The sequence below is a fragment of the Eleutherodactylus coqui genome, chromosome 10, assembly GCF_035609145.1.
Source record: "Eleutherodactylus coqui strain aEleCoq1 chromosome 10, aEleCoq1.hap1, whole genome shotgun sequence".
Lineage (NCBI taxonomy): Eukaryota > Metazoa > Chordata > Amphibia > Anura > Eleutherodactylidae > Eleutherodactylus > Eleutherodactylus coqui.
The window spans coordinates 93188719-93211951 of NC_089846.1; the positions used below are offsets into that span (position 1 = coordinate 93188719).

Sequence of the window (23233 nt, forward strand, 5' to 3'; positions counted from 1 at the left end):
TGTGGAGTGAGCTGTAGTTTTTATTAGCACCGTTTTGGGATTTTTTTGATGATTTTTCCTTGACATTTTTGGGGAGCCGGAATCATGATTCTGGCATTCCAGCCTTTTTTTTCCTGGTTCTAGCCTTCACCATGTGGGATTTTAATAGTTCTGACTTTTAGGCCTCATGTCCACTGGCTAATTATATTTTCGAAATCCGCGCGGGTGTCCTGCACGCGTGATCCGCACCCATAGGGATGCATTGGACACCCGCAGATAAGTAAATACCTGCGAATGTCATTTTTCCCTGCCGCACGGATCACATGTGCGGGAAATCGCCCTCAGCATGCTCCATTTTCTGCGGGTCTCGCGCACGGACGGCTCCCGCAGGCTTCTATTGAAGCCTATGGAAGCCATCCGTATCCGCGGCACACCCGCAGCTTAATGTCTGCTCTGCCGCAGAGCCATGGGAAACCAGGGATTTAAAAAAAAAAAAAGACTGCACGGCGCATGCGCGCAGCACGCTGCCGGCGTGCCAAGCACACCCGTCGGGCAGAAGGAAAGCAGATCCGTCCGCGATGGATGGGAACCCGCAACGTCTGGACAGTTGAGTATTATCAATTTATAGGCCTCATGTCTGCAGGAAAGGAAGGACCCGCTGCGGGATTCTGCATGGAGAATCTGCGCGGGCCCGAATTTCCTAGTGGACATGAGCCCTAACATACATATATAATAACAAATATGAGGTGCAGGTTTTTCTGTATTGTATAGGTTAGGATGTGTTCACACAAGCGTGTTTTTGTGCATGCATATGCATGCACAAAAACACGCTTGTATTTACAACAATGCATTCCCTATTGTGTGTTCACATGTCCGTACGGGTGCGTGCCTGCAAAGATAGGACATGCGTGCACCACAGGGAATGCACGCATTGTTTTCAATGGAGGTGCGGCTGAAAACAATGGTCTGCTGGCTCCCTGCATTCTTTTTCAGGGAAGCGCTTTACATATAAGCCCTTCCCTGAAAAAGAAACGTTTTAGTGCAAAAAAAAAAAAATTACCTCTCTGCCACTGCTGTAACCCCCGCGGGCATGAAGAACACATCTGCCGCATGCGGCAGATGTTTCCTTCACCCCCGCTAGTTAAAAGAATTCTGTGCTGCTACATCTGTGGCAGTTGCAGCAGAGGAATTCTTCAATTCTCAACCGCAGCTGTCACTCACGATAGCTGCGATAGAGAATCCTGCTACCGGCATCCCCGTCAATGGCTTTTCGGGGAAGGGCTTCATAAGTCCTTCCCTGAAAAGCCATTTAAAAAAAGTGTATAAAAGAAAAAAATACTCCCCTCCCTTCAGCCAATCACAATCAGAGCTACCAGCAGGCAGGGATTTTAGATCCCTGCATGCTGCTAGCTGAAAACTATAGAGCTGGGGACAGCGGCAGAAGTCGCCGCTGAGTCCCGGCAGCTGTCAATGGCTTTTCAGGGAAGAGCTTCATAAGCCCTTCCCTGAAAAACCTTTTAAAATAGTGTACAAAAAAAAAATACTCACCTGCCGGGGCTCAGCCACGGCTTCTGCAGCTGTCCCCGGCTTCTGCAGCTGTCCCCGGCTTCTGCAGCTGTCCCCGGCTTCTGCAGCTGTCCCCGGCTTCTGCAGCTGTCCCCGGCTTCTGCAGCTGTCCCCGGCTTCTGCAGCTGTCCCCGGCTTCTGCAGCTGTCCCCGGCTTCTGCAGCTGTCCCCGGCTTCTGCAGCTGTCCCCGGCTCTGTAGTTCTGAACTATCAGCAGCCGGGGATTTAAAATGTGTGACAGCTGCGGTTGAGAATTAACCCCTTCCTGCTCCATGACGTACCGGTACGTCATGGAGTACGTGATGGAGTGGTAGGGTATGTATGAAGAGAGGTTGCGTGGCAACCTCTCTTCATACGGTGCGGGCGTCAGCTGTTTATAACAGCTGACACCGGCGGGCAATATCCGCAATCGGCAGCGTGGCTATTAACTATTTAAATGCCGCTGTCAGTTCTGACAGCGGCATTTAAATCCCCCGAACGATGTTCGGGGGTCCTGCACGCACCCCCCCCCCGCGGTGAGATCGGGGGAGCCGTGCCGGTGTCATGGCAGCCGGGGGCCTAATGAAAGGCCCCAGGGCTGCCTTACCAGACTATCAAGCCATCCTGGTGGGGGGGCTTGATAGACTGCCTGTCAAAAAGCAGTATGACGTAATGCTATAGCATTACGTCATACTGCAGGAGCGATCAAAGCATCGCATGTTAAAGTCCCCCAGGGAGACTTCAAAGTAATGTAAAAAAAAAAATCAATCAGGTTTTTTTAATTGAAAAAAAAAACAGTTGTAAAAGTTTAAATCACCCCCCTTTTGCCATATCTATTATTAAAAAATCAAAATCATACAATAAAAATATGTATTTGGTATCGCCGCGTCCGTAAAAGTCCAAACTATCAAAGTAGTGCATTATTTTTTCTGCACGGTGAACGTCGTCCGAAAAATAAAATAACGCCAGAAATACACTTTTTTAGTTACCCTGTCTCCCAGAAAAAACGCAATAAAAAGCGATCAAAAAGTCGTATGTATTCCAAATTGGTACTATCGGAAACTACAGGACATCCCGCAAAAAATGAGCCCTTGCTAAACTACGTCGGCGGAAAAATAAAAAAGTTATTTCGCGCACAAAATGACCGCAGAAAATAATTGAAAAAAACTAAATGTCTTTGAAAAAAAGAGTACAGTAAAAAAAAAAAAAAAACATACAATTTAGGTATCGTAGCAGCAGGGAATTCTTTTAACTAGCGGGGGTGAAGGAAAACTCTGCCGCATGCGGCAGATATGTTCTTCATGCCCGCGGGGGTCACAGCAGCGGCGGAGAGGTTAGTTTTTTTTGTGTTTTTTTTATTTATTTTTTTGCACTAAAATGTTTCTTTTTCAGGGAAGGGCTTATATGTAAAGCCCTTCCCTGGAAAACAATGCAGGGGGCCAGCAGACCATTGTTTTCAATGGAGCCGCTGGCAGCAGCCGCGGCTCCATTGACGACAAGCACACAGCTGTGTTCACGGGTGCGGACGTATGTACGCACTTAAGTACGCACAAAAACACGCTTGTGTAAACGCACCCTTAGGGAGGATTTCTCAGCAGTAGAACACATGAAATCAGAAGTCAGTGAAAGTAGCACAAGTTATGACAAATGTATCAAAATGCTGCAAGTGACATTAAAGGTATCCTTTGAGGCTTGTCTCTTCCTAATCCTCCTTTCACACTGCATCACATTCTATACAGACAACTGAGCAATGTCACCTGAGAGCTAACAGCAGGGCAGCAGGAGCCGGACACTTGTCTATACAGGTGAGGCCGGCTGCTAACAGCAGGAGCCGGACACTTGTCTATACAGGTGAGCCTGGGGCTGTTAAGAGCAGGGCAGCAGGAGTCGGACACTTGTCTATACAGGTGAGGCCGGCCTGTTGGGATTTCCATTCATTGTATGTGGCACAAAAGAGGTTCGGGCCTAGGGCCTCCTGTCATGGTGTCCAGCAGATTTCCCCACCCCCCTTTCCCTCCTGTTTCATTCTCTTGGAGTGTCTGTGTCTCTGAAGTGGCAAACAAAAGAGTTCATTTCATTGAGCTGCCTGTCTAGATATGCTAATTACCTTAATTAATTGGTAATCAGCATGCCTGGAAAGCCAGCAGCTCAGCTTACCTGTAATTCAATTAACATTAGTGCAAGTAAACAACCATGATTACATCCAGAGGAGACAATAGCACAGGAAGTATATAAACCATCTAGGATATTCAGACATTTGGATTTAACCCCTTGAGGGCAGTCAATTTCTGTTTTTGTTTTCACATCCTCTTATTTCCACGACCAGAAGCGTTTCTATCTTTCCATCCACATGAACTTCTGACATTCTTGACTTCTGTTGATTGACCTCATTAGTATATTGTATTAAAGGTACTCTCCCATCCCGAACAAACGAAGATGGCTGCATCACTTCTCTAATAACTATTATTATACTGCAGAGCTGTACTCACTATTCTGCTGGTGGAGTCACTGTGTACATACATTACTGATCCTGTACTGATCCTGAGTTACATCCTGTATTATACCCCAGAACTGTACTCACTATTCTGCTGGTGGAGTCACTGTGTAAATACATTACTTATTCTGTACTGATCCTGAGTTACATCCTGTATTATACTCCAGAGCTGCACTCACTATTCTGTCACTGTGTACATACACTACAATTAACAGAATGCAAATTGCTACAATAAGCGCTTGACAATCCCTGAACAAGCAGTAAATTCTTTGAAATGTGATTTCAGAAGCCTTCAGTATAGTGATTTCAGCTCTGGGAGGTATGGACAGGCTGTAATGGAGGAGGCTTCCCTACAGATGTGTGCTGAGCTTGGCATGGTGTAATATCTCTGGTGTTGGTTACACAGTAATTATGTTTTGGGTCATGCGGCTTCTCTTTGTAGATGGATGCGGAGTACAAGGATTCGTCTTCTGGGCGTCTGATTACTCAGATGTTGTTAGAGCCTCCTCAGCCGCCCGCGTCCTCCTCTGGGTACGCGCTGGTGACTCATGCAGCATGTGTAATGTGGGCCAGGAGATCTCCTCCCGCACACGTGTCCCCGGTGACCGCGCTCTTGTACCCCACTGTGCGACCACTGCAGGTTAAATGGAGGTGCTGACATGTTCTGACCAGCTGACAGGAAGGGGTCAGCAATTCATGCTGCTTATGCCAAAATCTGACCTCCCATCAGCACAGACAGAAATCTGCATCCATCTGACCAGGAGATGTTTTTCCGCTGCTCAGTGATACAAGTTTTGCGCTCTTTTGCCCACTGGAGTCTTGTCTTTCTGTTTCCCTAAGACACAACAGTGCTGGAACTGGTCGCCTGCTGTTATAGCCATCTGTGCTAAGGAATGGCGAGTTGTGCGGTCGGGCACGTTAGTTGGAACTCCAGCGTTGTACTCGGCTGCCTGACATCCTCCTCTGACCCCTTTCGGTGAGGAGTTGTTTCCGTCCACGGGATCCCCTTTCGCTGGATGTTTTCTTCGATCGCGCCATTCTCTGTATACTCTCCACACTGTTACACGAGAACCCTCACCCCGTGGTTGACAGTGAAGTCCCGTCACGACTAGTCTAGCACCGATGACCCGGCCTCGTTGAAAGTCGCTCCAATCGCTAGATTTTCCTATTTTTAATGTGGATTCACACTGAACTGATCCATGGAAAACATTTATGCTGCTCTGCGGGGTCACGGGGATTAACTCCATATAGGAAAGCACCAATCGTGAGCGGGCCGGGGGTTAACCACTTCACAACCGTCTAATATAAAGTTACGACACTCAGTCTTGGAGTATGGAGCGGAGTCCACTCCATACCTGGCGACTATCAGCTGACAGCCTTCGGTAGGAGATAGTTCTCATCATGGCAGTTAGATGACTGCGTGTCTAAACAGCTGGAGAGAGACCCCTTCCCCATCGGCATCCCCAACAACACGATCAAGGGGATGCCAATGGGCTAGTGGGGCAGCCCGGAGCCTACTGGAGGCTCCCAGGGCTGCCTTGCATAGATGCTTATCAAGGCTTGCCCATGACAATGTCAAAAAACACCATATACTGCAGTTCAAGTGATCAAATGATCGCAAGTTCAAATCCCCTTTGGGGACTAAATGAAAGTGTAAAAAAATGTAATAAAAATATTGTAACGGTAGAAAAAAGATTTTAGTTGAAAAACTTTCCTTTTACCCATTAAAAAATTAAAACTGAGCAATTAAACCCCTCATATTTGGTATCACCATGTGCACAAAAGTCCAATCTATTGCAATACCAGGGTAGTTATCCAGCATGGTGGAGGCAGTGGAAAAAATTGATGAAATGCCAGAATTGTGGGTTTCGTTTTTTGGGGGTTTTTTTGTATCCTAATAAAAATTTTGAATAAAAGTGATCAAAAAGACATATTTTTGTTTCTCAAAATGGTACTACTTAAAACTACAGCTCGCCCTGCAAAAACTGAGCCCTCACACAGCGCAATCAGTGGAAAAAAATGTTCTAGGTGTCGGAGTACGGTGATGAAAAGCAAATTTTGTACTTAAAAAAAACGTATTTTTAAAAATAGAGAAACCTTTAAAAAAAACTATTTAAAATTGGTATCTCTGTAAACGTGCTGAACCGTAGAACAAAGTTCATATGTAGAGATGAGCGAGTATACTCGCTAAAGGCAATTGCTCGAGCGAGCATTGCCTTTAGCGAGTATCTCCCCGCTCGAGACAGAAGGTTCAGGTGTCGGCGCGGGGGAGTGGTGAGTAGCGGCAGTCAGCAGGAGGGAGCGGGGGGGAGAGAGAGATCTCCCCTCCGTTCCGCCCCGCTCTCCCCCACAGCTCCCTGCCCGCTGCCGGCACCCGAACCTTCCGTCTCGAGCGGGGGAGATACTCGCTAAAGGCAATGCTCGCTCGAGCAATTGCCTTTAGCGAGTATACTCGCTCATCTATATTTATATTTCATTTTTAGCACACGGTAAATGTTGCAAAAACTAAACCCCCTAAAAATGGCACAATTGCTTTTTTATTTTATTTTTTTTACATTTCTCCGCACTTATAAATGTTTAAAAGACTTTCGGTACATTATATGGTAGCATTAAAAAATACAACTCGTTCCGCAAAAATAATCCTTCTCCGGATATGCCACTGGGAAAATTAAAAAGTTTTGGCTCTTGGAGGGCGGGGACAAATAAAGGAATATAAAAAAAGAAAGCGCTCTGGTCCTGAAGGGGTTACAAAACGGACCCGTCAGTCTGCAGAGACTCCAGTGGACGATTCTTGCATCCCTTTCCCTTTGGCGTCTGATGCTGCGAGAGACCTTCACCGTTTTCACAACTCGCCTCCGCCGGTAGCGTCTAAATGTTTGCAGAATTTTAGTTTCGGAAATGTTTTCCTTTGAAAGGTCGCAGCCCGGCGGGGGATAATTGAATTATTTACTGCAAGCGTGTAACCAGCAGGGGGCGCCGTCTTTCTGGCCACCACTGCTGAGATCTCATTCCTCAATTTCAGCTCATAGTGTTCGCTGTAAATACGGCGGCGCCGTGCGGCATTTTAGATCTCGGGGGAGAATGAATCATTGCTGTGTGTTTCTGACCTCTTCTAAAAGAAGGCACAGGAGTCGCAACGCAAGGCCAGCGGCGCAGGTGGTTTATCCTAACAACGTGATGCGTTTTATAAGTCACCGTCTGAGTTGTGACTCCATGAGCTTGTGTGCAATTACCAGAATACAAGCAGCGATATCAGAGGTCACTAGAAGAATGGAGACTAAAGAGGCCGCACACGGCAGAAGAGCCGCAAGCACGATGCAGCAGGTGGGATGAGGAGTCTGGTCACCTGCGTGCTGCAGCTTCTCCTCGCTCAGGTGTAACACACATTTTAGGGGTGGCCACTTTGTCTAATGTTAACAAATGTGTAGACAAGGAATGTAGCTTGCAGGTAGAGTTATTAGAAAAAGTAAGTGAACCCTTTGAAATTCTCTGGATTTCTGCGTTGGTTACTAATAAAATGTATCTAATTGTATCCAAGTCAAAATTATATAGAGACAGTGTAATTAATCGCACACAGATGGTTGTACCATTCACGTCTTTTATGGAGCACATTGAGTATCTTGAAACTATTGTACCTAAATGTCCCATCTGAGTAGAGCTCTGGTGCACATGCTCGATCTCCACTCCATTCACCTCTGCGGGACAGGTGGAGATCAATGCGCTCAGCATCTCATAGAAGTGAATGGAGTCATGGTGCACATGCTTGTTCTTCACTCCATTCACTTCTGCAGGACAGGTGGAGATCGATGCGCTCAGCATCTCATAGAAGTGAATGGAGCCATGGTGCACATGCTTGTTCTTCGCTCCATTCACTTCTGCAGGACGGGTGGAGATCAATGCGCTCAGCATCTCATAGAAGTGAATGGAGCCATGGTGCACATGCTTGTTCTTTGCTCCATTCACTTCTGCAGGACGGGTGGAGATCAATGTGCTCAGCATCCCATAGAAGTGAATGGAGCCATGGTGCACATGCTTGTTCTTCGCTCCATTCACTTCTGCAGGACAGGTGGAGATTAATACTCTCAGCATCTCATAGAAGTGAATGGAGTCATGGTGCACATGCTTGTTCTTCGCTCCATTCACGTCTGCAGGACAGGTGGAGATTAATACTCTCAGCATCTCATAGAAGTGAATGGAGTCATGGTGCACATGCTTGTTCTTCACTCCATTCACCTCTGCAGGACAGGTGGAGATCGATGCGCTCAGCATCCCATAGAAGTGAATGGAGCCATGGTGCACATGCTTGTTCTTTGCTTCATTCACTTCTGCAGGACGGGTGGAGATCAATGTGCTCAGCATCCCATAGAAGTGAATGGAGCCATGGTGCACATGCTTGTTCTTCGCTCCATTCACTTCTGCAGGACGGGTGGAGATCAATGCGCTCAGCATCTCATAGAAGTGAATGGAGCCATGGTGCACATGCTTGTTCTTTGCTCCATTCACTTCTGCAGGACGGGTGGAGATCAATGTGCTCAGCATCCCATAGAAGTGAATGGAGCCATGGTGCACATGCTTGTTCTTCGCTCCATTCACTTCTGCAGGACAGGTGGAGATTAATACTCTCAGCATCTCATAGAAGTGAATGGAGTCATGGTGCACATGCTTGTTCTTCACTCCATTCACCTCTGCAGGACAGGTGGAGATCGATGCGCTCAGCATCCCATAGAAGTGAATGGAGCCATGGTGCACATGCTTGTTCTTTGCTTCATTCACTTCTGCAGGACGGGTGGAGATCAATGTGCTCAGCATCCCATAGAAGTGAATGGAGCCATGGTGCACATGCTTGTTCTTCGCTCCATTCACTTCTCCAGGACATGAATGGGGCTGTGGATGAGCATGCATACCTCTGCTCCACTTACGTACGATATTCAAATGCAGCAGTGTCAGGATTGCTTGGGGTTCCAGAGGTCGGACCCCCAGCAGTCAAACATGTATCCCCAGTTCTGTTGACTGTATTTGACATTATTTGTGGCAGCCATCTTGCCTGAGTTGCAGAGATGTGCTTTAAAACTTTGCTTTACAGCATCCTCGTAGGCCATTCACACAGTGGAAAGTAGGGGGTCTGTTGACTTCAATGGGAAAATGTTGTGGGCATTCTTTTGTGAGCTGTGCAAGGAGAGGGGAAGGAGGTGAGCTGTGTATATAACCTATAGACTTCTATGTGAGAGTGGTGTGAGCATGCTCTGTGACCTGTGCAGAGAGGGGGAGGAAGTGAGCTGTGACATCACCTATTGTGGTTGGTGGTTCCTGTGTTATCTATATATAGGTGTCTCCTCTCAGTGTAATCCTGCCTGTGAGATTACTGCTGAGAAGTCTTCTCTACAGAACAAGAAGTATTGCACTATTTTTTGGCTCATTGGTCAGTGTGAGAACTGCAGGATTTCAGCATTTGTTTTTTTTTTAGATACAGATCATAATGTTGGAAAAGAAAAGAAAATCACGCAAAATTCTTAGATTTGTAAAAACTTATTTATAGAAGGTCATTTTCTGATGTCAGATTCCCTTTGAGTGGGTGGAGCTGGGTTGGGATTCTTGAAGGGCGATGTTTTCTTGCTTTTTTCACGTGACTTTGCAGATAAGACATAAAGTAAATCTATACAGTTCTTATTAGGTTATGTTTACAGAGGAAGATGTGAAATTCTACTTGGCAGAGCTGGCCCTGGCGCTGGATCACCTGCATAGCCTAGGAATCGTCTACCGAGACCTGAAACCTGAAAAGTAAAGTAACCCCTTCCAGATCATCCACGGTCTGTCCCCTCTGTCCTCTGAGAACATCATCTTCCATCTTTTGCATGCAGCACGTCCAGTTTCACCCTCTGGTACTTGGGGTACTGGGTAGCTCTCCTTGTGTCCTCTCTTCTTTCTCATGTATCTGTCACCTTCTCTGCCGGATCTCGTTATGTGTTTTGGTGAATGTACACTTTAATTTTCAGCATTTTGCTTGATGAAGCAGGACATATCAAGTTAACAGGTAGGTGGCGACTCTTCAGCAGCGCATTTCTGTCATCTCGTGTGTGTATACACGGAGGTCTGTCCTCATCTCTTCCATGTGCCTTGTACGGTTTGCTCATCGTTTTGCCTGCTGACAGCTCGTTTCATTCTGCACTCGTTGTCCCCCCTTGACTGTAATTGTGGCTTTGTTATCTGGCGGTGTCAAGACAATTGGCGGACTGTAACTGTGCGCCAGAGACAATACTGACAGGGTAAAAAAATGTTTTCTGCTTTCCCCATCTCGTGAATGAGATTTACAGAAAAGTCCTCACATCCCTGATCTCCTCTCTGGGTCCTAGTGCCCAGCCGGCAAGCTTGGGGCCGCAACTCTGGCGAATAAAGCAGGAGGGGGGTCTCTGTGGGTTCTCTACTTGTATATTAATGAATAGGGTTTCTATAAGATATACTGCAAGGGAATAAATAAGTCATATTCTCCAGGCCTGAACTGCTGCTGACATGTCTGATCCCATTACACCCAGGCAGTGTTTGGGAAGGATGCATTAGTAGGGGAACGTATACACCTATACTATCTCAGCCCCTCTCCTTCCATATATATGAGCATTTCTCAATGATTGGACACAAACGTGTGCCCTCACCCTTCCTTTGCCCGATTCGCCAGTGTGAAGGAGCCCTTTGGGAAGCAAATTTTTTTGATCACTTTTTATTTAAATTTTTGGGGAGCCAGGATAGCACAAAAAAAGAAATCACAATTTTCACATTCCGTTTTTTTTGTTTGTTTGGTTTTTTTTTTTTCAATTGTTTAGATTTTTTATGTAGAAAATGCAAAAAGGGTTTCAATGTTTAAAAAAAATTTAATCCGAGTGTATAAAAAGAACTTTTATTTATTTTTCTTCTCACACTTTTTAGTCTCCACAGGGGACTAAAATTTGTGATTACTTGATTGCTTGTACTAAATACTACAATGCTTCAGTTTTCCTATATATAGAGAAGTTTGATGTTTCCTATCAAGCCCTGTAGGTAGGAGTTTTTTTCCCCCTCCCACTGACTATCTGGATGCCTGGTCCGCTTTGAGTTGGCTCTGATCGCAGCAGTTACCAGCTCTCTGGGTACGGAGTGGATCTGCTCCAGGACCCGCTCCATTCACCCTTGCCGTATGTAAATTTACAGTCGGAGGTCGTGGAGGAGTTTATTAGAAGGTAAAAAAATATTTCTTTAAAATAAAACTTTTTTATCCCAATTGTCGCATCAGATAATTAAGTTAAACGTAAATGAGCTTTGTCAATAGGAAAAAAAAAATCTATACTTACCTATTCTTCCCCCGTCAGTCTTCTTACCTGCTCTTCTCCTCCTGACTCCTCCAGTCCCCCAGGTCACTTCACCGAATGTTACGAGTGTTGTAGCGTTCGCTGCCTAGCACAGAATGCCGAAACATCGACACCCTGCTTTAGCGCCCGTGCGCGATATCTCGCCACTAGTGTTGTATTTAGTATATGAAACTCTAGCAGTGAGACATCACGCATGCACAGTCGCGCTAAAGCAGGCTTGCTGATGTGAACGCTATGTCACTAGTGATCGGGTACACTGACCTGCAGGAAGTAGAATGCCAGTAATGGGCGTAACGTCACCGTAAGAAGAGGATCCGGACGGCTGGAGGTGAGGTGACCCAGGGGACTGGAGAAGCCAAGAAAAGATCGGTGAGGAGATCTGGTAAGAAGGCTGCCTGGGGAGGAATAGGGAAGTATGGGATTTAATTTTTTTAATGACAGAACCCCTTAAAGGGGTTTTCCAGGCAAAATGCTATTAATGACCTATCCGCAGGCTAGTTCCTCAATAGTTGATTGGCCGCAGTCCGCCGCTTGGGACTCCGACCGATCAGCGGAATGTGTGCCTGCTAACAGCACCACAAATACCAGAGCGGAAGCAGAGGCTCCGATTCCTGTGAGGTAGCCGGCACTAGTAATTACAAGTGTAGCTCTCATTAAAATCAGTGGGAGCTAAAAACTACAGGTCACCTCACCATAATGAGCCCTCCATTGATGGAGCTATTGGGGTCAGAATATGGCGACAGAAAGCAATTTTTTCTAAAGGTTTTTTTGTTTTGTTTTTTAAGCACAATGTGAAACAACGCTATAAATTTGGTATCTCTGTAATCGCACTGACCCACAGAATAAAGATAGATGTCATTTTTACTGCACCGTGAAAAACGCAAAAAAACTTCCAAAAAATGGCATAATTGCTTTTTGTTTCCATTTCAGCCCACTTAAAAATTTGTAACCGTTTCCCGGTACATTATATAGTATGTGCAAAGTTACCACCGAAAATACAACTTGTCCTGCAGAAGAACAAGCCCTCATGTAGCTAGCCAGAATAATGAAGGTGGTGGGGAGAACAAAGGGGTAAAGGGTTAACATCGCTACTAGACTTATTTTCAGTTCCTCTCTGTTTTCAGGGTGTTTGTTTGCTGTCAGTGAATAGAAACCTTCCGTTTGCATTCCCAGGAGCAGCAGCTATTTCCACCTGAGTTACATCCGATCTAGAGAGTCGTGTACAGACTGATGCATGTTACTTGATACAATGTATCAGTCCGGCTCTTTGGCGCTCGGGATTTCTAGGCTTGATACAGTTGTATCAAACACCCGATGAAGCTTTATTTGCACCATAAGTGCAGAGTGCCCCTTTAAAGCGCCGGCCCCACTCCATCCTGTGGTCCATCCTCCGTTGTCTTGTCCTGTTTGTCCAGCATGTGATCCGTGGGCTTACGGCTGTTACTTTATCATCGCTGCCAACTGAATGCAGCTGAAAAGCTCAGATGTACAAATCTTTCAATCCGTTCTTCTCTTGATCACAAAGTTCAAGCAGCAGATCTGACACCAGGGTGGTATGTACGGAGCCTGATCACCCAGCTAGCAGGTGGCACCCCCCGGTGTCGGTCAGAGGCAGTGACAATCCCTTACATTTCATGTTTCTTGTAGGGATGTATTATGAATGTCCATCATTCACCTTTGCTGGTGGCGTTGTCAGGACCCGGGAATGTTTCGTCAGGGGGCACTTTTGCATTTGTTTTATTTTCCAGATTTTGGACTCAGCAAAGAATCGGTGGACCATGAAAAAAAGGCGTACTCTTTCTGCGGTACCGTAGAGTATATGGCCCCGGAAGTGGTCAACCGACGGGGTCACACGCAGAGCGCAGACTGGTGGTCCTTTGGCGTCCTCATGGTATGTCCACTATGTAACCTCATGAAATACGTTTGGTAATCTATGTACACACTGACATTACCAGTAGAATAGTGAGTGCAGCTCTGGAGTATAATACAGGATGTAACTGAGGATCAGTACAGGATAAGTAATATATATACATAGTGACCCCCACCAGCGGAATAGTGAGTGCAGCTCTGGAGTATAATACAGGATGTAACTCAGGAGACGTACAGGATAAGTAATGTATGTACACAGGGACTCCACCAGCAGAATAGTGAGTGCAGCTCTGAAGTATAATACAGGATGTAACTCAGGAGAAGTACAGGATAATTAATGTATGTACACAGTGACTCCACCAGCAGAGTAGTGAGTGCAGCTCTGGAGTATAATACAGGATGTAACTCAGGATCAGTACAGGATAAGTAATGTATGTACACAGTGACTCCACCAGCAGAATAGTGATTGCAGCTCTGGGGTATAATACAGGATGTAATTTAGGATTAGTACAGGATAAGTAATGTATGTACACAGTGACTCCACCAGCAGAATAGTGAGTGCAGCTCTGGAGTATAATACAGGATGTAACTCGGGGTCTGTACAGGATAAGTAATGTATGTACACAGTGTGTCCACCAGCAGAATAGTGAGTGCAGCTCTGGAGTATAATACAGGATGTAACTCAGGACCAGGGCAGGATAAGTAATGTATGTACACAGTGACTCCACCAGCAGAATAGTGAGTGCAGCTCCGGAGTATAATACAGGATGTAACTCAGGATCAGTACAGGATAAGTAATGTATTGTAGTTATGTCACCATGTTTTTACTTTTGAGAGACACAAATTGTTCTGGCAACTTGTGAAAGAAGAAAGAGTAGGGAAACGGATTAGTCTTTCAGTACCGAAAACTTTGTGTCTTCCAGTTTGAGATGCTGACCGGCACGCTGCCCTTTCAAGGAAAAGACCGGAACGAAACAATGAATATGATACTGAAGTAAGTGCCCCCTGCGTGGTGTTGGCGTTGGGAGGGCTGCGGGTCATGAGGCTTCTCTCTTCAGGTGCGTTTAGACAGAAAGTTATCATTCAGAAGATCGATTAAACGCAGGCAAATACGAACAAGACTTGTGGGCTTCTTGCTTGTTCAGTTTCAGCCGCCATAAAATCAGCGCCGCCTCGTTCACTCGTCAGGCAGTTTAAACGCTGATCTTTGCTATAGGAACATGAAACTCTGAAGGACAAGGGAGCGAGAACTGCTCGACAAGAATAGTGCAGTCTAAACATGCGGCCCGAGGGCATGCGAGCTGGTGATGCCAATGGCTCGTTCCGTCGGGCAAACGGAAATCATCTGGTGTAAAAGGGGCATTAGAATACAGACCCTGAAATCTCAGAGACCGCTGTAAATACCTGTCCTGGATGGTAAATCTGTGTGGTGATGCAGTGCTGCCCCCTGCTGCTGTATATATGTTTAGTGCAGCACATTTAAACCCTGGAGAGGTCTCACAATGACTTGGCCTCATCATAGAAGGCTAATGGCCTGATCATTGTATAATGGAATATTTCTGCAACTTTCCGGTCATGACCGTTTTCAAGATCTCTGCTTGTTGTCAGTGAATTGAAAACTTTCCTAAACGGCGCATGAGGAGGGTGAAGTCTCGGTGCCTGGGTGGAATATTCATTGCCCTCCACAACTCTCTGGATGTTTTGCAGCTTTCTTATGCATTTTGAGTATGTTTTAACTTTTTTTACCTTTCCTCAGATCAAAGCTTGGGATGCCGCAGTTTTTAAGCCCTGAAGCTCAGAGTCTCCTCCGAATGTTGTTCAAGCGGAATCCTCTAAACCGATTAGGTGAGTTCCCCCGCGATCAGCGGCATGCACTGTGATCAGCCCCTCATGACGCTTCTGTTTGGGGGTGTCGGTTCTCCTCACCTCATAATCCAGAACATCAGGAAATAATAAGATAAAATAAAAATTGCAGACATTAACCCAGGACTCACGGGGAGACTTTCCATCTAGCCCCGGCTTATGTCTGCTGTTTCTTTGTTCCCAGGGGCTGGCCTAGACCGGGTGGAAGAAATCAAACGGCATCCATTTTTTTCTACCATTGACTGGAATGTAAGTTGATTCTGGTTTTCATTCCGATGCTGCTTCAATTTCACTAAAATTCACATTATAAATCCAGGTTTCTGATGCAGGTTTTAATTTCATGTCGTCGTGTATCCTGCTGCTAGTCAGCACCATTCATTGGCGCTAATCCGTGTCAAGAAGGAGCATGTAAGGGCGGTTTCACATCTGCGATGGAGCCTACGGCCGGAGGTTCTGTCGCAGATCTGGCCAAAAATACTGGAAGAAAAAGCGCGGCACGCAGTGCTATTCTGTCCACAAGCCAGGCAGCTGGACGAAGTGTGTGTGGACCCCATTATATTCAATGGGGTCCGTCCAGCACAGTTCAGTTCTGTTCAGAAACTGAACCGTTTGGCCATGGGGATTCACATTTCCTGCTCCTCAAATGGCGCAAGAAAGCGGAATCCCCAGTGCAGCTATAAAAGCACCCTTAGTTTATCTTGGGCATAGAGAAACCGTCAGCGTATGAACTGCAGCACCGATTCCCATTGGGATAGTAAAGAAACAGAATCGGTATGGTTTAGGGAGTCAGAGGAATGGTTTCTGTTATTACTGTTTAGCTGATAGCAGGCTGCCTGCACAGATACTTTGTAGCAAGCCCATCAGCTGTGTGAGCAGGACTAGGCCACACTAGATGAATGCTTCCATTTTTTGACTGCAAGCTGACATCTTGAAAATGGTGAGAGATTGGATCAGAGCTTTTCTCTCTCCTCCCAGAAGTTTTTTTTTTTTGTATTCCCCTCCTAGAATGTTTTTTGTGTTCTCCTCCTAGAGGGTTTTTTTTTGTGTTCTCCTCCTAGAGGGTTTTTTTTTGTGTTCCCCTCCTAGAAGGTTTTTTTGTGTTCCCCTCCTAGAAGGTTTTTTTGTGTTCCCCCTCCCCGGAAGGTTTTTTTGTGTTCTCCTCCCAGTAGGTTTTTTGTTCTCCTCCCAGTAGGTTTTTTGTTCTCCTCCCAGAAGGTTTTTTGTGTTCTCCTCACAGAAGTTTTTTTTGTGTTCTCCTCCCAGAAGGTTTTTTTGTGTTCTCCTCCCAGAAGGTTTTTTTGTGTTCTCCTCCCAGAAGGTTTTTTTGTGTTCTCCTCCCAGAAGGTTTTTTTGTGTTCTCCTCCCAGAAGGTTTTTTTGTGTTCTCCTCCCAGAAGGTTTTTTTGTGTTCTCCTCCCAGAAGGTTTTTTTGTGTTCTCCTCCCAGAAGGTTTTTTTGTGTTCTCCTCCCAGAAGGTTTTTTTGTGTTCTCCTCCTAAAAGGGTTTTTTTTTTGTGTTCTCCTCCTAGAAGGCTTTTTTGTGTTCTCCTCCCAGAAGGTTTTTTTGTGTTCTCCTCCTAGAAGGCTTTTTTGTGTTCTCCTCCTAAAAGGGTTTTTTTTTTGTGTTCTCCTCCTAGAAGGCTTTTTTGTGTTCTCCTCCCAGAAGGTTTTTTTGTGTTCTCCTCCTAGAAGGCTTTTTTGTGTTCTCCTCCTAAAAGGGTTTTTTTTGTGTTCTCCTCCTAGAAGGCTTTTTTGTGTTCTCCTCCTAAAAGGGTTTTTTTTTTGTGTTCTCCTCCTAGAAGGCTTTTTTGTGTTCTCCTCCTAAAAGGGTTTTTTTTTGTGTTCTCCTCCTAGAAGGCTTTTTTGTGTTCTCCTCCTAAAAGGGTTTTTTTTTTGTGTTCTCCTCCTAGAAGGCTTTTTTGTGTTCTCCTCCCAGAAGGTTTTTTTTTGTGTTCTCCTCCTAGAAGGCTTTTTTGTGTTCTCCTCCCAGAAGGTTTTTTTTTGTGTTCTCCTCCTAGAGAAAAGCCCAGTGTAGACAGTAGATAACCAGAAATACTGGTAGAGGTCAGTTCTAAAGCCTGAATGCAGCTCTGGAGTATAATGGGACATATTTTGGGGAGAGTTACTTGGGGTGACTTACTATTTACTAGATATTAAGTCTTCCTGTTTGGTTGTTTCTAGAAGCTGTACAGACAGGAGATTCAGCCTCCATTTAAACCGGCATCAGGGAAACCTGAAGACACCTTCTGTTTTGATCCAGAGTTTACAGCGAAAACGCCAAAAGGTAAAAAATGGACATCTCCATCTTTACTTCAGTGGGACGTCGGGGTGTCTATTTGCCCCTGTAATGTCTCCATCTTGTTCTGCAGATTCTCCGGGCGTCCCGCCCAGCGCCAACGCTCACCAGCTCTTCAAAGGCTTCAGCTTTGTTGCACCTTCTTCCATCGAGGAGCATAAAATCTCTGCAGTGACGAACGTCCTGCCAATCTTACAGGTAACGAGGGACGAGGCCGGATCTCTACATCCTCTGGTGCGGAGGCCTCGGTGAGCGTTCACTGTCTTTGTCTTACAGCAATTTCACGGAAGCCGAGCGCAGGTCACCGATATCTACGACCTGAAGGAAGACATTGGTGTCGGCTCCTACTCCATCTGCAAACGGTGTATTCATAGAGCCACGAATATGGAGTACGCCGTCAAGGTACAGCCGGGGGTCTTACTATCGTTGTACAACGTCCTGCAACTTTCTAAGAGACTATGGGGGGATTCACCAGCAGCCATGCATGTGTATTGTGGCGTAGTTTAAATTTTTGGTGCTACCATAATTGTGGTATACATTGCAACTTTTCCTCCTTCTCGACACTTTTGAAAAGTAGGCGTGGTTAAGCGGGAGCGGCGGGCAGGCAAGTTTCTTTTAATACATTTGGTACATTTCACTATGACAAATCTCAGTTAAAGATTGGCCTATGAAACACCCATCTTAAAGGGGTTCTCCACCTCTACACTGTTGAGCTGTTCTTGGGATGGGTCATCCATAGTTGATCAGTGGGGTTCTGACGCTCAGAACCCCCCACCAATCGGCTGGGAATTCAATGGGAGCTGCGCCTGCATTACTAACTCGGGCAGCTGCCTGTTTCTAGCACTGACCACCACCAGTCAGCTACTGATGACCTATTCTGAGGATAGGCCATCAACAGTGGAGAGGCAGAGAACCCCTCTTATAATGCTTTCACTTTGTTTCAGATACTATTTTTTTAACCCATTGAGCACACGGCCATTCTTGCGTTTTAATTTTTTCCCCTCATTTTCAAAAAAAAATTATAACTTCATTTCTCGTCCACACAGCTGTCTGAGGGCGTGCTTGTGCGACGAGATGTAGTTTTTTTAATAGTACCATTTAATGTACCATATAATGCATTGAAAATTAAAAAAAAAATTTCAGCCTACACAATGCAGCAAAGATGACATAACTAAATTCTGTGGGTTAGTACGATCATGACAGTACCAAATTTATATATATATATATATATATATATATATATTACAATTTTTTTTTTTTAAAGATTTTACTACTTTTAGAACATCTTAACTTTTTTTTTTTATTTTGCCATCTTCTAACTGACATGCCTTTATGTCGATGCAGCTCTGTGAGGGCCGGACTGTAGTTCCGATTGGTATTATGTTGTCGTAATACCATTTTTTGATCCCATCTTATTCATTTTTTTTTTATCTTTGAGATGGGGCGAGCAAAAAACCTCAGTTCAGACATTGTGCATTTGCTTTTTTTCACCATTCAGTATAAATAATGCGTTTAATTTAATTGGAATTTTACAGATATGGCGATGCCAAATATGTTTAATTTTCTTGCATTGAGTTTTCCGGGCAAAAATTACAGATGACATACATATCCCTGGGATGGGTCATCGGTAGTTAATCACCAGGAACTTGCTCCATGGGATCCCCGGCAGTCACTAGATTGCCCGGCCCACTGTCTGTGCAGTATGACCGAATGTCATTATTGGACTCTGTAGCAGAAGGGCTTTAGCAGTTTTCACAATGGGAGCTGAAAGCCTCCTGTTCTGACCCCAGAGTCGGAGGTGGAAGTGCTGAAAGTGCATAGCTGGCTTCAGCTCCTATTGACTTCCACTCCTGACCTCCATGATGAAGTCTGGCCTCGCTGCACTAACAGATTCAAAAGCTGCAGGTTCCTGGAGATTACCTATTGATGAGAAATCCTGAGGATTTCATAGGAGTCTTGAACTTGTGATCATTTGATCGCTTATACAGTATCCTGCAATACTTCACTATTGCAACTTACTTTATTTTGACCGGCATCCTATTAAGACATGCCACAGGCACATCTTAATGGTTGTTTATTCATGGCAACTTTGGAGGCCCTTGGCTCCTATTACACCCAAACTGCACCCCGCAGTCTCATTGCAGGGAGCCTCTCGGGACTTTTAGAAGCCAATGATGTCATTTAAATGGCACTGCTAGCATTGACAGCGGCATTTAAATGAGTAAAACTGCAATTGGAGTAAACTCTAATGGCGGCTACTGCGGTGCAATGTACAGAGGGCTCAGCTCCCAGCCTGCTCCATACAAATGTTGTACACATCCGATGTACATTGGACGTCGCCAAGGGGTTAAGCGCTCTGCTTTCTGTCAATGAATAGGAATGTTCTTTATGTCCAGAGGCTGGACAGCTGTCCTGGCCATTACATGGCTTACTTACTGCTTCCAGACTGGCGCGGCGTTCTCTGTTATCAGCATCTTATCTGCCACTCCCGTTTCTTTCAGATCATAGACAAGAGTAAGCGGGATCCATCGGAGGAGATCGAGATCCTGATGCGTTACGGGCAGCATCCGAACATCATCACCCTGAAGGACGTAAGTGCAGAGCTTCGTCTCCCCTCCTCTCTCCTCCCCGTCAGGACCTTCCTGCTCAGCTTCTGCCTCTTCTTGTGTTTGACACCCGACAGGCGTACAACGATGATGGCCGCTACGTTTACCTCGTTACAGAGCTGATGAAAGGGGGAGAACTGCTCGATCGGATCCTCCGCCAGAAGTTCTTCTCCGAGCGGGAAGCCAGCGCTGTCCTGTACACCATCACCAAGACAGTGGACTACCTGCACTGCCAAGGAGTACGGCACAAAAACTACATTGCTCTTCCATTTCTTAGTTCTATCTGCTTCTGGGAAAGCTGGACCAGCCAATATGGCCAACATTACGGCTTTCCCTTCAGGGATGTGGTGGTTTGGCTTTCCCAGACCCCCGGATATCTGCGCAGTTAGCAGGAAATTAGAACATCATTTGGTAGACTTTAAAGGGGTTCTGTCAATACAATCTGTATTTTTTTTCTCCAGTAAATCTGCCCTGCCGGCACAGCCTGTGGTGAATAACACATACAAAACGTTTTTTTCAGAAGTTGTACTTACCTAGGCTCCATTTTTCACCTCCATGATCTGTTTACATGTTCAGCCCCTCCTGCTAGAAGGTCATCTCCCAGCACCCCTTGCTGTGCTGACCACTTCCGCCCTCACAAAGCTACTTCCGCCCATCCAGTGATCCAGTGCAGTGATTGGAGCTGCGCAGTCCTGCCTGCAGTCCACCAAAATCTGATAGTGTTTCTCCCTGCTTCTGTCCCTGAACACCCAACACTTCCCAAGGGCTTCCAGATCTTCCTTACAATCTTTGGCTGAATTTATATAAGTGAGCACTATTTCAGTCCAAGTAACTCAGACCAACATTTCGCAAGGCAAATATGCAAGTGCATATATACATATATACAAACACACATACATACATACATATACTCACACACACATAGATATATGTATGTATATGCTTGTATATACACAAGCAGAGAGATGGGTAGCCGCAGAGACGCAGATAGAGATACACACACTAGATATTTATAAAACATATATATATATATATATATATATATATATATATATATATGAGTACACATACATACATATATGCTGTCCTTGTCTGCAGGGGGGGAGAATGGAAGAGCCAGGAGCAGGAACTGAGCTCCCGCCCCCTCACCACTATTTGCAATGGGAGGGGAGGAGCGGGGGAGGAGCTAAGCGGCAAGACTTAGCTCCGCCCCCGTCTCGCCCCCTCCTATTGCAAATAGTGCAGAGGGGCGGAGAGGAGGCAGAGAGGGGGCGGGAGCTCAGTTCCTGCTCCTGGCTCTTCCATCCTCCCCCCCCCTGCAGACAAGGATCTGCCCTGCTGATGCTCTGCTCTCCGTCCCCTGTTGTCATGCTCCCCTGCGGTGCTGTAGCCTCCGCTATTGGTCCACTGCTCCGGCTGTGTCGTTCCCCTGCTGTGAGCCTCCGCTGTTGTACCGCTGCTCTGCCTTCTCCCCTGATGCTCTGGCGCTGAAGGACCCCCACTCTGAAGCTCCTGTGTCGCAGGAGCCTTTGCTGCTGGCCCGCTGTTCTGCCTTGTCCCTTGATGCTCCTCTGCGCTGCCGCTGCTGTGCCTTCTCCCCTGTGCCTTCCGATACCCCCCTATCAATGCGCCCAGCCAATGAGGAAGTGGGGGTGTCACCTGGCTGTCAAGCAGCCCAACAGTGGTGTACACCCACTACTTCCCTGCCTGGGCAATGAACGCTACGTCACTAGTGACGTATGCGTACATTGACCTGCAGGAAGCAGAATGTAGCGCAATGTACGTTACATCACCGGATCCAGCTAAATCGGGTAGCTGCAGGTCACATGACACAAGCTGCTAGACGATCCAGGAGAAGATTTGGGAGGAGAAGAGGAGAGGTAAGGTTGCCTGGGGAGCAATAGGTAAGTATATAATTTTTTGTTTTTAATGACAGAACCCCTTTAAGGCATTCCGGGATCGCTGGGGGGCCATAACAAACCCTCAGCTGTCCGAAAACTAATCAGACCTCTTTCTGCTTAATCTCCAGATGTAAGTTATGTCTGTATCCATTCAGTGACAGCAAGCGGTGAACTGAAACGCAGCCTTTTGCGTTCTGTTCACATCAGTGTTTTGCTTCTGTTCAATCATGGGAACGCAAAAACTGCGAGCTGATCCTATAATGGAACGGAGTTACGAACCCCCATCCTTACATGTAACCGGCAAGGCGTGTCAGCGATGAGTCTCCTTCTAAGGAAACCCTGTAAAATGTAACGTGGATTTTGCCTTATTTGAAGAGGTAAAATCCGCAGCGCAAATCTGCAACAAAAGTCGCGGAACAATCTGGGTGTTACGTGCAGAACTTGTAGAGGCTTGTGGTCAGATGTGGATGCGCCTGCAGCTGCTTTCACTCAGTGATCCAATGCGGATCCTCTGTGGAATTTTGTCAGAAAACCACGTGTTGCTGCAGATTTGCGTCTGTAGCGGCGGTGGATCGGCACGCAGATTTAGCCCAGTTGAAGGCTCTTTTTTTTAATTCATTTTTTGCCCTCATGACGTAGTTGTAATTTTCCGTTAAAGTTAACAAACTCGATGCGGTTTTTGCTGTGAAATTGCCTCAGATTCTGCATGGAAACCTGCTTTGCGCACATGACCTACAGTCACGTTCATGTGTAGCTTAAATCCTTAAGGACCAGGCACTTCTTAGGGATTTTACCCATGTGGTGTTTAACTGTCCTATTATTTTTCCATCAGCTACTAAAATTATTTTTGCAGCGTTTTTTTTCCGTTACATATAGGGCGATTTCTCACTGACTTCTTTTTTTTTTTTTTTTTTTTGTTTTTATTTTTTTTTTTTTTAGTTTTGAGGGTAAAAAATGATTTTATATATATATATATATATTTTTTTTTTACATTTACAGTTTTTTCTTTTTTCAAATTAGTATATTTATGCTAAAATAAAGTATGGGAATGGGTTCCTCATTTTGTTTCAGATGTTTTGATATATAATATGTTTGGTTTGGCATAGTTGACGTTGGCTTTGGGGTTATTTATGTATTTATTTTTGTTTTATTCTGTAATTTGGTTTTACTTATGTAATTATTTTTTTTACTGTCTATGCCCCCCATGACATCATATAAGACCTCTGGGGGAAAGTCACATGTGTTGTTTTTTTTTGATACTTTTCCACTGTAGTTGGAGCATCCATAGGAGCCCCTGTTACAAGGGAAAACCATCCCCTGTAGTGACACTAGTCACTGGCAAAGC

At 45.6% G+C, this 23233-nt stretch overlaps 1 protein-coding gene across 1 annotated transcript in view; it reads left to right on the forward strand.

The window, feature by feature from the left end:
- Positions 1-23233, forward strand: part of RPS6KA6 (ribosomal protein S6 kinase A6) — a 61427-nt gene that overhangs the window by 26078 nt on the left and 12116 nt on the right. Inside the window, exons 7-17 of the mRNA XM_066581470.1 lie at positions 9690-9796; positions 10012-10049; positions 13104-13246; positions 14148-14218; positions 14981-15069; positions 15272-15336; positions 17267-17369; positions 17455-17579; positions 17658-17783; positions 19883-19972; positions 20065-20226. Coding sequence (XP_066437567.1) covers positions 9690-9796; positions 10012-10049; positions 13104-13246; positions 14148-14218; positions 14981-15069; positions 15272-15336; positions 17267-17369; positions 17455-17579; positions 17658-17783; positions 19883-19972; positions 20065-20226 — 1119 coding nt within the window. The remainder of the gene's footprint in view (positions 1-9689; positions 9797-10011; positions 10050-13103; positions 13247-14147; positions 14219-14980; positions 15070-15271; positions 15337-17266; positions 17370-17454; positions 17580-17657; positions 17784-19882; positions 19973-20064; positions 20227-23233) is intronic.